The following is a 16,200-nucleotide window of genomic DNA, read 5'->3' as shown; positions in this document are numbered from 1 at the left end:
AAAAAAAATTAAATTTTGGTCTAGTCCAAGACTAGTCCAAGTATTTTGTTCCTCAGGCCATAAGACTGTTCAACTTATCTGGTCTAGAAATTCCCTTTGGGATCAATAACTAACCTACCTCTCTACTTACTTCTCTACCTACCTACCTACCTACCTACCTACCTATCTACCTACCTACCTACCTACCGACCAACCAACCAACCTACCTACCCACCAAACTACCTAGCTACCTACCAACTAACTAACCTACCTACCAAACTACCTACCTACCCTCCTACGGACCAACCAACCAACCGACCAACCTACCCACCAAACTACCTAGCTACCTACCAACTAACTAACCTATCTACCAAACTACATACCTACCCTCCTACGGACCAACCAACATACCAACCAACCAACCTACCCACGAATCTACCTAGCTACCTACCAACTAACTAACCCACCTACCTACCTACCTACCTACCTACCTACCAGCTAACTAACCCACCTACCAAACTACCTACCTACCTAGCTACCTACCAACCAACCTATCTACCTACCTACCTACCAACCAACCAACCTACCTACCTACTGACCAACCAGCCAACCTACCTATCTACCTACCTACCTACCTACCTACCTACTGACCAACCAACCAACCAACCAACCAACCTACCTTTCTACCAACCAACCAACCAACCTACCTACCTATCTACCTACCTACCTACTGACCAACCAACCCACCAACCAACCTACCTATCTACCTACCTACCTACCGACCAACCAGCCAACCTTCCTATCTATGTACCTACTGACCAACCAACCTATCTACCTTCCGACCAACCAAGCAATCTACTCAACTACCTACCAACCAACCAACCTACTTACCTATCTACCTACCTACCGACCAACCAACCAACTTACCTATCTACCTGCCTACCTACTGACCAACCAACCAACCAACCTACCTATCTACCTACCTACCTACCTACCTACTCACCAACCAACCAACCAACCTACCTATCTACCTACCTACCTACCTACCTACCTACTGACCAACCTACCTATCTACCAACCAACCAACCTACCTATCTACCTACCTACCTACCTACCTACCGACCAACCAGCCAATCTACCCTTCTATCTACCTACCTACCAACCAACCAACCAACCTACCTAGACATCTATTAGACTATTTCTTTAGGCATGTGGCAAAAGTATACACTCACATTGAGGTGCTCAGTGGTGACTTCCATAAGTTTGGAGCAGGAGGGGTGGAGCCTCTCGTAGATGATGGTATCTGCACCTTTACAGTACAGAGTCAGCCTGCCTTCTTGACTCCTGACTGAAACACATTCAGAGCCACACATTTACTGAATGTTTTGGAGTATGCGTTCAATACAGCTTAACTTAATAGATCTCCCAGATTATATTTAACCGTACAGAAGATCCAGGATCCTCACCAATTACAGACATCCTCTTGCGGACGTTGTTGAAGTCCAGCACTGCCAGCAGCTCGTACGTGGTGTTGGTCCCCATCTCCACTACAGAAATGGTCTCAGGAGTTCGGGAACGAAACACGAATCCGAAATTACGAGCCGCCGTCACCAGAGCGCCCTCATCAGGAGACTGGGCCTGATAGTACAGGTTACCTGTAGAGAACCAACAAATACTGTTCACTATATTTACTCCAGCACTGGAGTCTTGGGTGCAGTTTCCAAGTTCTCCTCGGTATCTCTTTCTAGTTTCCAGTCCAAAAAAATGGACATCAGGTAAATTTGATACTCTAAATGGTCCAAATGGCTGTGTATAAATGTGGGTGTAAGTATGAATTTATGTATCTCTGTTTGCCCAGATATGGATTGCCACAATGCTTTCCTCCAGGTGGACAGTGGTTTCTGGTTAAGAATATGCTGTATGCAATTGGCTGCCACTTCTTGGGTGTCTAGAAAAGCGTTTTATTTATTCATTACTGCTCTCGACTATTACGACAGACAGACCTAGGCCCACCTAAAAATGGAATTGAATATTTGTCTCATATCCCTGCACCTCCAGAGGGAAGTTATCAGCACAGGAAGCTGTAAAATATGACGTGCTGTAAGATTTTGTGGGAAAACAAAACTGCACTGACTTTAAACTTGATAAAAAAAAAACACAGTGGATCAACACCAGCAGATGACATGTCTCTCCAAACCATCACTGATCATAATTTTAAATTTTACATTTCATTTTTAAATCAAGGGACCAGAGTCTGGAGGAAGAGTGGAGAAACACACAGTTCAAGCTGTTTGAGGTCTAGTGTGAAGTTTCCTCCAATCAGTGATGGTTTGGAGAGTCATGTCATCTGCTGGTGTTGATCCACTGTGTTTTATTATCAAGTCTAAAGTCTTACAGCACTTCATGCTTCCCTCTGCTACTGACAACTTTTATGTAGATGCAGATTTCATTTTCCAGCAGGACTTGGCACACTGCCAAAAGTACCAATTGGTCTATATAAAATTGTTATTTTCTCAGACAATGAGTTTTGGTTTGGTTTTCATTGGCTGTAAGCCATAATCATCAACAATAAAATAAATTAACGCTTAAAATAGATCACTCTGTGTTTAATACATCTATATAATATATGAGTTTCACGTTTTGAACTGAATTACTGAAATAAAGTAACTTTAAACAGCTTTGTAGGCATGGCACAGATTGTCTCTCACTTACCCACAGTCTTCTCCTCTGGCATCACAGTGTGGCACAGTGCCAGCAGCCTGAAGAAAGCATGAACCTCCGTGGAGCCCTGCTTCACTGCCTCCACCAGAGCATGATCATGAAAACTGAACTTGGGGTCCGCCAGCGAGTTCCACGAGAAGTCCACCTTTTCTGTCTTCTACAGGTTATAGACATATACAGTGTGATTAAGTGCAAAATAAAGATTTCACACAGCTTTTAACATCTCTTAATGCTATTGAGATAAGCTGGGAGGTGGTTGTTATGGTATTTCAGGTGGTTGGTGGGGTGTTACTAGCATACAAAGTGTGGCTAAACAAAAAAAATGCACCCAATTCATTTCTATGCTATGCCAACACCATAAGAGATGGTTGTTATGGTGTCTTCTTGGGTGGTTGCTTGGGTATTGCCAAGTGGCTGCTGTGGTACGGCATGAGGTTGGTTAAGTGCTAGTAGTGTATTTGTATTATTGCAACATATTAGAGTGGAAAAGAAAAGCAATAACCTGTATTAACGACTATGCTAATACCTACTAATTACTAACTGTCTCAGGTGCATGCTCAGGTGTTACCAAGTGTTTGCTAGGATACCACACAAGGTTTATTGGGTGTTACTAGTGTATTTGTATCATTGTAGCATATGAATAGTTAACAAATAAATAAATGTGTGCACTATTTATTGCTGTGCCATTTCTGGTATGGTGACTCCACCATAGCAAATGGTTTTATAATGCATTCGGTGGTTGCTAGGGTGTTGCCATGTGGCTACTGTGGTATTGCAAGTGGTCAGTCAAATGCTACTCGCATATTTATATTATTGAAACATATAAGCATGCACAAGCAAATTAATAAGCTGTATTTCCAGCTATGCTAACAACTACTAAATGCTATGGTACCTAATGACTCTACAATAACAGGTGTTTGTTATGGTGTCTCACATGGATGCTCCGGTGTTACTGGGATAAGTGGTTGCTGGGATACCACACCAGGTTTGTTGGGTGTTACTAGTGTATTTCTATCATTGTCGCATAAGAAGGGTTAACAAACAAACAAAATTGCACCCTATTCATTGCTGTGGCAGTTCTGATATCATGATCCCACCACAACAAGTGGTTGTCATGATGTCTTGGGTGGTTGCTTGGGAGTGGCAAACTGGCTACTGGAGTGCCGCAACATAACATAACCAGTAACATTCTATGAAAGGTGCACAAGTAAAACAATTTGAACTACATTTACTACTATGGCGGTTGCTATGGTACACAATGACAAGGTGGATGCTCCAGTGTTACCAAGTGGTTGCCAGGACACCACACAAGGTTTATTCAGCAGTTTCTAGTGTATTTCTATCATTGCAGCATACGAACGGTTCACAAACAAACACATTTGCAACCTTGTATTGTGATTTCACCATTACAGACAGGTGTTATGATGTCTTGGGTGGTTGCTTGGGTGTTGCCAAGTGGCTACTGTGGTGCCGCAACATAACATAACTGGTAACATACTATAAAGGGTGCACAAGTAAAACAATTTGCACCACATTAACTACTGTGGCGGTTGCTATCGTACCCAATGACTCTACAATAACAGGGGTTATGTTGTTATGGTGTCTTAGGTGGATGCTCCAGTATTACCAAGTGGTTGCCAGGACACCACACAAGGTTTGTTCTGCGGTTACTAGTGTATTTGTATCATTGCAGCATACGAAGGGTTCACAAACAAACAAATTTCCAACCTCGTATCGTGATTTCACCATTACAGGTAGGTGTTATGATGTCTTGGGTGGTTGCTTGGGTGTTGCCAAGTGGCTACTGTGGTGCCGCAACATAACATAACTTGTAACATACTATAAAGGGTGCACAAGTAAAACTTAGCACCGCATTAACTACTGTGGCGGTTGCTATGTTACCCAGTGACTCTAGAAAAACAGGGGGTTGTTATGGTGTCTCGAGTGGATGTTCTGGTGTTTCCAAGTGTTTTAAGCATATTTGTAGCAACAACCTTGAGATGAACAATTTCAAAAACTGTTCAACAAGAGAGCTAAACAATAGAAAAATATAAATAAAAGAATAATGCAAATCTTACCTCAGTAATCTCAATCCTTTGTCCAGTGAAATCCACAACTTCACCTGGAAATAAAAAAAGGCAAAATGAGAAAAATATATATTTAAAAAAAAAGCTAATAATGCTAACTCTGCACAGGACATACTGCAAACCTCGTCTATAGGAAGCACTCACCGTATGACTTGCCGTTGATGGAGCACCTGTTGAAGGTCATGATGTTCTGGGTCAGGGTGCCGGTCTTGTCGGAGAAGATATATTTAATCTGGCCCAGCTCCTCGTTTAGGGTGGTGGTTCGAGCCTGGGCTGGAGTATCACTCTTAGTGTGGTACATCTTCCTGTCCCAGTCTATATAGTAGCTGTTCCCCAACCGGAGGATCTCCACACTGTAATCAGACCAATCAGAGCAGCCTTCAGTAATCCTAATATACGTGTAATATACTTGTATTATATGACATATCAAACTACACTGAATGCCCACAACTGTATAAGTTTGCGAGGTTAAAATTGCCCAACGTGCTCATGGCAAGGCCACATGTTTTGGAAATATGGGAGGGAGTTCTGATAGTGGCTGCAGGTGAATTATGGGAGTTGGAGTCTTTAGAACTTTTAATGGATGCAGATGGATGGGATGGTCATTCCATTTTTTTCATTTCCGTAGTTAAAGTGCAGGAATTTAACATTCCTTGATCCACCAAAATCTTTCTTAGCTTACATGAGCATGTCACAAGACACTGGATACTATTTCCTATCCCATCTGGCATCATAAATATAATATATAAAATAATAGATAAATATATGGGATCAAACTATATCCTGTATGTGTAGCTAAACAATTGTTTAAACCATCTATTCTTGCATATAATGAAGAATGGATTACATTCTTCACATAACATCATACAGTATTTTAGTACTTAAGTACAGTAAAGAAGTAAAAATAATACTCCAGTAGATACAGTATTTTAGTACCTAAGTACAGAAGTAAAGTAGTTTTATTTTGTTACTATACTTCTCTTGTTAGCACTAACACAACCTGTGCTAAATTTCAAAGCTAAGTTACCCAGCTAACTAATTATTGCCAGTTCCATCAGTATACAATTTACAACAGTATTAAATTTCAGCTTTCAGCAGGATTACAGCTTTTAATCCTGAATGCTTAAGTGACTGACCTGACGTATAGAGAGATGGGCACCACCGTGTTGAGGATGATGACGTAGGACCAGAAGGTGAGGAAGCCGGAAAGGGCGGCGTCTGCCCCCTCCTGCCGGGGGAGGAACACCGTAAAAGAGGATCCCTGCTGATATTCCCAGATCCCGTTCCCAATCGCCAGAATCGTGCACATGCACGCCAGCAGCCCAAAAATCTGCACAACATAAAAACAGCTTTATTAACACAATATTGAATTATTTTATGAATGCATTAATACTGTTTAAATTCTCTCAAACCACAGAACCAACACTCACAATCAGAACCAGGACGTTCATCAGGTGATCGATGCTCGTACGCTTAAACACGGACTTCCCAGAGTTCTGCATCAGCTTCGTATCCGGACCTGGTGGAGTTTATTCATATACAAAACAAATACATTGTTACATTACTTAAGTAGAAATGTTGGTTATCTATACTGTACTTAAGTAATTACTGTATTTTTACATTTTCACCCTAGTGAAAAAAGTAGATTAAAGTATACTAAGCATTATTATGCTCTAGTGTTCTTGTAGCCACATTATTAATCAGTGTATTTAAAGAGTGCTAAAATGAAAAAAAAAAAATACTTATTATACTTTACAAATGGTCTTACTTAAATTGTGCTAAGTATACTCTACTATTTTAAATATACTTAAAGCTCCACTAGGTAGGATTGAGATTTTGTGCTCGTGGGTTCCCCCTACAGTTGTAGAGTGTAATAAATGTTTCAGGCGGATTAGTTTCTCTTTCTAGTTTTCTGGCTTTCACAGACATATTCGGTCTCTTTCCAGCTTCTGCCAGAGTGTCTGTATGTTAGTTTGTAAAGAATAAACCAGTAATCCTTGTAGAACTGTTAGAACTAAAGGTCGGAAAGCAGGGCGCAGTTCTCGCGAGCGTTGGTCGCGGTCGCCTCGGAAAACTTACAGAGTCTGGTTTGAGCTCAGAGGAGCTCCGGCACAGACACGAGAGCACCGCTATTCCTCTTATTACACCTCAATGCAGCGCTGCAGTGAGTTTCAAGTAACATTTAAACATACTTCTTAATGTACGTAACCCCATATTTAAAATATTCTTACAGTAAATGTATAATAATGAGTAGTACTACTGTACCACTACTATACACCAGGTATATTAGGAATGTACTTTTTTTTGTTAAATATACGTGATCTATTTACAATAGAGTACAAATATGCTTCTTGTTCCTGTCTTTTGTAAGTAGCACACTTCTAGTATACTTTGAATATATCTGAATATATTGTACTACAATTTATGAACCACTGTAACAGTTGTTTTTAACAAATAAGTATTTTAGAAGTCTATTGAATTACATTAAACTAAAAAAATACTTCAAAGAAGTATTTTTTTTGTAAATACACTACACTGTAGTAATAATGACTTATTTTTTTCCCCTTACATTGCTTTTACTTTTATACTTTAAGTAGTTTTAAAACCAGTACTTTTAAACACGTTTACTTAAAGAGTAAACAAGCTTGATATGATACTTCAACTTCTACAGATGTATTATTTTTTTATAATTGAGGATGTACAGGGGTTGGACAATGAAACTGAAACACCTGTCATTTTAGTGTGGGAGGTTTCATGGCTAAATTGGAGCAGCCTGGTGGCCAATCTTCATGAATTGCACATTGCACCAGTAAGAGCAGTAAGAGTGTGAAGGTTCAATTAGCAGGGTAAGAGCACAGTTTTGCTCAAAATATTGCAATGCACACAACATTATGAGTGACAAATTGTTGGTGCACGTCTAGCTGGCACATCTGTGACCAAGACAGCAAGTCTTTGTGATTTTTTAAGAGCCATGGTATCCAGGGTAATGTCAGCATACCACCAAGAAGGACCAACCACATCCAACAGGATTAACTGTGGATTGTATCCAAAAAAACATAAAACCACGGCTGATCAAATCACGGCAGAATGTGCACCTCAACTCTCCTGTTTCCACCAGAACTGTCCGTCACCACAAAAAATTATTGTGGTCTAAAACCAGGTGTTTCAGTTTCATTGTCCAACCCCTGTATAATTTGAAATATATATATATATATATATATGAATATAGTTGTGATGAACCTCCGAACAGCACCAGGCCGAAGCACCACTCAGTGTTGCGCAGAGTGCAGCCGCGCAGCAGAATACGCTCATTATCCAGAGCGAAGGTCTGACCCTCCACCGCCAGAGTACCCGTAAACTTATCCAGACGATTATTTGGAGCTTCACAGCGTACCTCACCTAACACACACACACACACACACACACATACACACAGAAAAAAAAAAAAAACAGACCAGCGTAGATCAGTATATATATATATATATGGATTAAAGTTTGGTGGCTCTCTGTCACACTCCCTGGCCTCACTCCTGCCTACATTTCCCATAATCCACTCTCTTCAGAACCCTCTATCCTATTCCTGCCTTCAGCCAATTTGTTGCCAGTTTGTTGCCAATTCCTGTCTGGTTGTTGTTTGATTGGGAATTTTACTATGTTTCTGACTTTTCCACCTTCACAACTCCAATTCCCAGAATGCACTACTCAGTCATGTGTCTCAGTGAGCCAATTGGCACTAGATTGGTGGATCAGAGTTTTGATTACTGTCAGCTCTTTTCCCATGTATATAAACAGATCTGCTTGTACTGCTTTTAGCAAGGTATTGACCCTGTTGTTTCAGCTGTAGATCGAGCATTATGTCTTCAGTTGTCTATTTCTGTGTTTGATCTATTTTTGGCTTTTGTTTCTGTTTTTTTTTGTCTTTCCCTTTTGCTAGTTTATTAATGTTTTTGCTCTGGTTTCTGATCCCTCTTGCGCATGTATAGCTGTCTGTTTGCTTGTGTACTTTTTTGCGAAGTAATATAGGGGGGACCTGCCTTGAGTTAGTATGTCCAAAACATTAGTATGTATTATGTAATAGTAAAAAAAAGCAACCTATGGGAAAAAAGGGATAGAAAACTAAGTTTTGAACTTTCAGATCAAAAACTTTTCATTCATACAGAGAATATCCAGTAAAACAATAACACACACACACTCACCTTTAAAGGCGGCCAGTCTGTCTATATTATCTCCCAAATCACCAGTAATTGTCAGAGCCTGCTTTACCTTCAGATTAGTCTCACTGAGAAAGAGAGAGAGAGAAAGAAAGAGAGAGAGAGAGAGAGAGAGAGAGAGAGCAATATATAACATACATGCCACATAAGCTGATTAGCCATAGCAATAGCACCATTTACTAATATTGAAGGTACAGGCCCTTATTGAGACACCAGTTAAGGTATGATCTGCTACCAAGACTAACTTTAGAGCTAATCCTTAAATTAGCAAGTCCTGTAATTCATCAAGTGAGCCCTGGACACCCATAACCCTAAGGACTTTTGGTTTGGTAGGTTCTGAGCACTGCATCCCAGAATCACCCTACAAGACCTGCCTGCTCTTCTAGACAACGACTTGTTCAGAACATCTGCAGAAAATCATGTTTATTTTGGTTCTTGTCAGGGTGTCTCTGGAAAGATGACAAAGGTCATTACTGATTTTCACTTCACTTCACTGGTCCTAATGTTATGGGTGATTGGTATATATATTTTGTGTGTATATGTTAGTGGTTACTCACCCGTCCAGTTCAGCAGTCTCGATATAGATCAGGTTCAGAGGCTCACTACTGGACAACAGCAGCAGATCAGCCTAAACAGCAGATATAGAGAGATGTAAATATTGTATATAATATTGCTGCATTTACTCAGTCTGTACATTACATTACAATATTTTAGAAAATATTTTTTAAATATATGAAGATTTGCTAACCGTGACGAACTGGTTGTTCTCCAGTTTGATGATGTCTCCCACTTGTACATTCATCCATTTCTCATTCTTCAGTCTGTGGGTGTGACAGAACCGGGTCAGAATCAGAACACACACACACACACACACAGTACAGAGAGATACACACACCACACAACTAAGATTCACCACTATCACGGGGTTTAATATTTACAGCTGATACTCACTGTCCGTCTATCAGGACGTCCACCTTACGGTTATTCACCTGCCGGTCATTCTTGTGACGGTTCTACAGAGAGAGAGAGAGAGAGAGAGAGAGAGAGAGAGAGAGAGAGAAAGACTAATCAACAGACTAATCACAACTCTTCTTAAATAATTACAACATAAAACACTGTTATTAATATCTCATTCATTTATTTAAATGTTTGTATTATTATTTATTTATATTTACTTTTATATGTAAGACATGTTAATATATATATTTGTATATGTATTGTTATGTTTTTATTTTTTATTTTTTTACCTTTTGTATATTAACTTCTTGTTTCATTGCTTTGGCAAAAGTTGTTAATTGCAATTCATGCCAATAAAGCTTTTTTAAATTGAAATTAAAATTGAGAGATAGAGACAGACAGACAAATGGAGATAGAGAGACAGAGGCAGAGAGACAGAGAGAGAAAGTAAAAGAGAGACAATAAGAGAGAGATAATAAGAGACAGAGACAGACAGAGTGAGAGATGGATTGAGAGCGAGAAAGAGATAGAAAAAGAGAGAGAGCGAAAAAGAAAGAGAGACAGATGAAGAGAGAGAGACAGAGGCAGAGAGACAGAGAGAGAGAAAGTAAAAGAGAGACAATAAGAGAGAGATAAAGAGAGACAGAGACAGACAGAGTGAGAGAGGGATTTAGAGAGAGAAAGAGAGAGAGAGAGAGAGACAGACAGACAGACAGACAGACGGAGGCAAATAGAAATTTGGAGTAAACCGAACAGAATTGAGTTAAAAAAAAACTGAACCAATAATGAATTCCAGAAGTACAGATCATCTTTGTTAAGGTTCAGTTTAATTCAGTCTGAATCCATTTGATTTAATTCAGTTTTTAGTTTAATTGAGATATAGAATATAGAGATTAATCTAATTGGATAGTCCAGAATGAGTGTGAACTGAAGAGGAAATATATTATTGATTGAAGATCAGCAGCAGCAGAACTCACAATATCATCAGATCCATCTTTAACCAGAGTGATGCACAACACCAGCAGCAGAGGAACCACCGTGGTGAACCAGGACAGAGAGGAGATAGCTGGAATCAACTGCAGCACACACACACACACACACACAACACACACACACACTTTATGTATTGTAAATTGGATTTAGGGCGTGTCTGTGTGTCTTTGGTATCGTGAGAGCACAACAAATATGTCTTGTGCGGCTCGAAAAACACAAAAGGCATGAACTAATTCTCTTAATTAATTATCCATGTGCCAGTTGTCATTCCCTTTAAGAGGCAGGTGAGCTCTAAATTTGGCACATTCGTATCTTAACAGCACAGCACTTTTAGGGTGTACAGGCTAAGGGTGCACAGTGCATGGCTACTGTATGATTAGGCGGCTGACTGTTGTCAGAGTTTTAATCAGTCAGTAGCGCACCTGTATTTCCCTCCACCAAGATAGAAACACAGCAGAACACCCCTCACTTCCAGACCGATACACCCATCAGTTTAGATTTATTAGTATTATAACTCTGATGCTATTTTAACAGCAAGGGCGCAAGTTGTGACTTGGTTGTTGACGGGGTGTAAGATAGCAACCAGCATCATGACGGCCCTTGTGTAGGTCGTACGATAGGGCCCTCAGAATTTATTGATTTCAGCTGGTCCACGCCAAAAAAAATATGCATAGTTTTTAAGTAGTTAACAATATTTTTCTTTAAGATCTGTGTAATTTTCACTACAGTTTGCAGTTTTTCGTCAGTGAGTTTACCTGCAGGATGAGCAGGAAGACGAAGTAGGCGTTGGCGAGTCTCTGGAACTGCTCGAACAGGTTGAGGGGCAGGAAGGTGAAGATGTTGTATTTGGAGGTTTTGATGGCATTATTCTGCACATAGAGACACGCTTGTTATATCATTATTATAACCGCAATAACCATTATAATCATGACTCTGCGTAAATAAGCACTATAATATACTTACAGCATATTTAAAGGAGAGATTGAATTCTCGATCGTTGGCTCGTAAGTGCCTCTCTCCTGTAGCAGAAAAAAAAACACTGTCAGTATCAATTTTACATAACAATTATACACTAACAACCAACTAACAACCAGTGAAACACAGGCCAACTATATAATAACTATAACTGACTTATGAAGACTTTAGTTATAAAGTAGCTGTTTTGGTAGTAATAGTAATGATAATAGCTTCCTTAATGTTATTACACAACACATGTTCTCACACAACATTCCCAGTTAAACTGATACACTACACATACGATGCATTATCATTGATCAATTATATACAATGACTTCACATGTATCAGAGGAGGCATGTGTTAGTCTTCACCCTCCTGGTGTGTTGGGGCATTACTAGTGATAGAGGGAGTCCTAAGGTGTAAGTTGGGTAATTGGGTGAAAATAAATTAGAAATAAAATTATAAAAAAAAAAAAGAAAAAAATAGCATCAGAGTTTAGAAACAAATCTACACTGATGGGCGCTGTGATCTGGAAGTGAAAATTAACCATCAGGTTTGAATGTCTAGATCAGGGGTGTCCAAACTACGGCCCGAGGGCCATTTGCGGCCCGTTTCCTTTTTTGGAGCGGCCCGCGAGGTATTTTAGAAATAGAATGAAAGTTGGCCCGCTGTTAAGCAGGTTTTTATAATGTGAGATTCAAAGTTTGAACGCTAGGTGTCAGAAACGGGCCAAAGAGTCTAAAAGCGGAGAGGGTGCGCATTTCTAGCGCAGAAAAAGGGCAAAAGAGTCTAAAAGTTGCCGTAGTTAAGGAGTTTTATATTAGAGAGACATCATGAAATTAAACATCAATTTGAAAAATCTTAGTTTACACAACACTGTCAAAGATAAAGACAGTTAGTCAAATGGTGTGTAAATGAAATAATCAGGAAAAAAATATTACTTAAAGTGGTATATTTCATTATTTGTTTTATTACAGAGTCTTTGGCCCGTGACTCCAAATATATTTCTCCTTCTGTCCCTGCAAAAAAAAAGTTTGGACACCCCTGGTCTAGATAATTTAGGAGTTATCCAAACACAGAAAAGAGCTAAATGAACCTCTTCTCAGTTTCATGATAATCAACATTGTAGTGATGATGATGATGATGATGATGATGATGATGATGGTGAAGATGATGATAGTGATGAAGATGGTAACAATGACTTACCCTGTACTTTCTCCTTCTTAAAGTTCAGTCCACACGCTGACAGCACGGAGCCCATCTTTCACTCTAAACATCCATCAGAATTCTGCAGAGAAGCAGACGAGCAGAAACAAAGAGGCCACTTTATCAGAAACACTGTATATGCATAGCACTCAAACATCCCTTTCAGACAGCTTCCTCTTACAGCGTCCACAGTTAATCCTGTTGGATGTGGTTGGTCCTTCTTGTTGGTATGCTGACATTACCCTGGATACCGTGGCTCTTGATACATCACAAAGACTTGCTATCTTGGTCACAGATGCGCCAGCAAGACGTGCACCAACAATTTGTCCTCTTTTGAACTCTGGTATGTCACCCATAATGTTGTGTACATTGCAATATTTTGAGCTCTTACTCTGCTAATTGAACCTCTTACTGGTGCAATGTGCAAATAATGAAGATTGGCCAACAGGCTGCTCCAATTTAACCATGAAACCTCCCACACAGTTTCACTGTCCAACCCCTGTATATATATATATATATATATATATATATAGTACATTAGGTGTCTTTCATACAGTTGGTTTACAGTTAAAAACTGTTGCCAGACTGTAGAACAGAATCTACTAAATAATAGTAAATAATCTGCATTTATTTACATGTTTTAAAGTGTTTTTCTCTAAAAATGATTCAGTATCACACACCTGTGTGTAGGATGTGATACAGTGAGATGGTCGGTGGGGTGAAGGTGTGTATGGCTCAGTGTGGTTAATAATAAACTACAGAAAGTTCAGGAAATACAGCGTTTACACGTTTACAACTCTACTTCTTATCAGAGCTCAACCAATGATGAGATGGTGATGCACTTTTCTCTCTCTCTTTCTCTCTCTCTCTCTCTCTCTCTCTCTCAACCCCTCTATATAAACACAACTACTGTATATTTACTGATTCTAAAACAATGGATTTTATAGCTTCTACCACAGTCTGATCCATAAACCACTAAGACAATCAGAACCTCACAGCTTAAACCTACAGATACAGAGCTACACATACAGTACCAGTCCAAAGTTTCTTAATCGTTTTTATCTTTTTAATATTAATATACCATGTATATTACTTAAAATAAAGAAATAAAATGAAACATTGAATGAGGAGGTGTTTCCAAACTTTTGACCGGTACTGTAATTGCATCAAAAGCCGTGTATTTAGTTGCTTTCATTCTTAGGCTTACTGAGCATGTCTACATGTCTGGACAGCCCTTCTAATAAACACACTCAGCTGCTTAATAGCCGATAAACCTGAATATGTTGTAATGCTTTTAATACAATAATTGATATAAAATTGTTGATTTATATGGGCAAGAAATAATGTGTAATGCATAAATAACACATACAGCTCTGGAAAAAGTAAGAGACCATCTAAAAAATTGAAAACCTCTGGAATATAGTCAAGAGAAAGATGAATGATCACAAGCCATCAAACCAAACTGAACTGCTTCAATTTCTGCACCAGGAGTAAAGCAGCATAAAGTTACCCAAAAGCAGTGTGTAAGACTGGTGGAGAAGGAGAACATGATGCCAAGATGCATGAAAACTGTGATTAAAAACCAGGGTTATTCTACCAAATATTGATTTCTGAACTCTTAAAACTTTATGAATATGAACTTGTTTTCTTTGCATTATTTGAGATCTGAAAGTTCTGCATCTTTTTTTTTGTTATTTCAGCCATTTCTCATTTTCTCATTTCCATTATTTGGAATTTGGTGCTGTATTTCCAGCTCTATTCCTGATTATAGAAAATGTGTGGGATGCTATTCATTATTCTATAAATAGGCCATATTACTTTTAAGCCATATAACTTTGAACATTAGACCTGGAAGCTCTGTCTGACTGGCTGTCTCTCTCTTTCTCTCTCTCTCTCTCTCTCTCTCTCTCTCTCTCTCTCACACACACACACACATGCTGATATCTTTGTTTATCTTATCTCAGTTTAGCCAACTGAAACTGTCAGAAGGGAACAAAGATCAAACATCCTGAAATAATCTCACTCTTACTAACATTCAAACTCATACTAACATTATTAATAGACCTACAGACCTACTGTGTACATACATGTGTTGTATATTTGACTAAAACAAACATTGTTGTTTTATTCTATAAACTACAAACTTTTCTTTCAAATTCCAAATAAAAATCTTGTTATTTAGAGCATTTATTTTTTTTGCAAAAAAATGAGAAATGGCTAAAATAACAAAAAAGATGCAGAGCTTTCCTCAAATAATGCAAAGAAAACAAGTTAATATTCATAAAGTTTTAAGAGTTCAGAAATCAATATTTGGTGGAATAATCCTGTTTTTTAATTACAGTTGCTTTCATGCATCCTGGCATCTTGGTTCTCCTCCACCAGTCTTACACACTGCTTTTGGGTAACTTTATGCTTTTACTCCTGGTGCAAAATTTCAAGCAGTTCAGTTTGGTTTTATGGTTTGTGATTATCCATCTTCTTGATTATATTCCAGAGCTGTATATACATACATATATATATATATATATATATATATATATATATATATTTTTTTTTTTTTTTTTTTTTTTTTTTTAATCATTATGCTTGCACTTTTTTATATGTGCACTACTCTGAGATTCTTTTTATATACTCTATAGTGAAACTGGTATTTTCCAAATAATGTTGGGGGAGTGTCTGGGGGAAATTTGACAGACATAGCTGTGGTCAGTGACCTGTTTCGAGTCACTGTGACAGTCCAGACTGAACAATAATGAAGTTATGGGTTTGTTTAGTTTCCTTCCTGTCATTTAGACTCAACCGTTTCTGGGAATCTCAGTAGGATACTAACAGTCCGCTCCACAATAAATGTTTTGTACCATCTGTTCTACAGGTTGTGTATTAACATGATAAAGTTATTAATAAACATTTTTAGTATTGTATTGAGAGTGCATAACGTCGCTGTCTAATGAAATCACTTATCTCCATTTTTGTAGATTTTTAGTTTACTACATAATTTGAACAGACAAACTGTCCCTTACACTGTGCCAACATTTCTTGAGGAACGGACCAATAGAAACTCTTCAAAATGACCTGAAATAAACTCTTT

The 16,200-nt window shown here is 38.7% G+C and overlaps 1 protein-coding gene across 1 annotated transcript in view; it reads right to left on the bottom strand.

The window, feature by feature from the left end:
• atp8b5b (ATPase phospholipid transporting 8B5b) overlaps nt 1-16,200 on the bottom strand; it is a 34,758-nt gene that overhangs the window by 16,951 nt on the left and 1,607 nt on the right. The window contains exons 2-17 of the mRNA XM_022681119.2: nt 13,113-13,194; nt 11,912-11,967; nt 11,704-11,817; nt 10,933-11,031; nt 9,950-10,011; nt 9,747-9,819; nt 9,556-9,626; nt 8,984-9,066; nt 8,028-8,186; nt 6,218-6,306; nt 5,924-6,117; nt 4,932-5,140; nt 4,779-4,822; nt 2,692-2,857; nt 1,446-1,634; nt 1,212-1,327 (exon numbers count right to left, since the gene is read on the bottom strand). Coding sequence (XP_022536840.2) covers nt 1,212-1,327; nt 1,446-1,634; nt 2,692-2,857; nt 4,779-4,822; nt 4,932-5,140; nt 5,924-6,117; nt 6,218-6,306; nt 8,028-8,186; nt 8,984-9,066; nt 9,556-9,626; nt 9,747-9,819; nt 9,950-10,011; nt 10,933-11,031; nt 11,704-11,817; nt 11,912-11,967; nt 13,113-13,167 — 1,779 coding nt within the window. The 5' untranslated portion in view covers nt 13,168-13,194. The remainder of the gene's footprint in view (nt 1-1,211; nt 1,328-1,445; nt 1,635-2,691; nt 2,858-4,778; nt 4,823-4,931; nt 5,141-5,923; nt 6,118-6,217; nt 6,307-8,027; nt 8,187-8,983; nt 9,067-9,555; nt 9,627-9,746; nt 9,820-9,949; nt 10,012-10,932; nt 11,032-11,703; nt 11,818-11,911; nt 11,968-13,112; nt 13,195-16,200) is intronic.

This window comes from Astyanax mexicanus, chromosome 20, assembly GCF_023375975.1.
Source record: "Astyanax mexicanus isolate ESR-SI-001 chromosome 20, AstMex3_surface, whole genome shotgun sequence".
In the NCBI taxonomy this organism is placed as follows: domain Eukaryota; kingdom Metazoa; phylum Chordata; class Actinopteri; order Characiformes; family Acestrorhamphidae; genus Astyanax; species Astyanax mexicanus.
The sequence above is the reverse complement of the archived record's forward strand: the minus strand, read 5'-3'. Positions and strand labels throughout refer to the sequence as shown.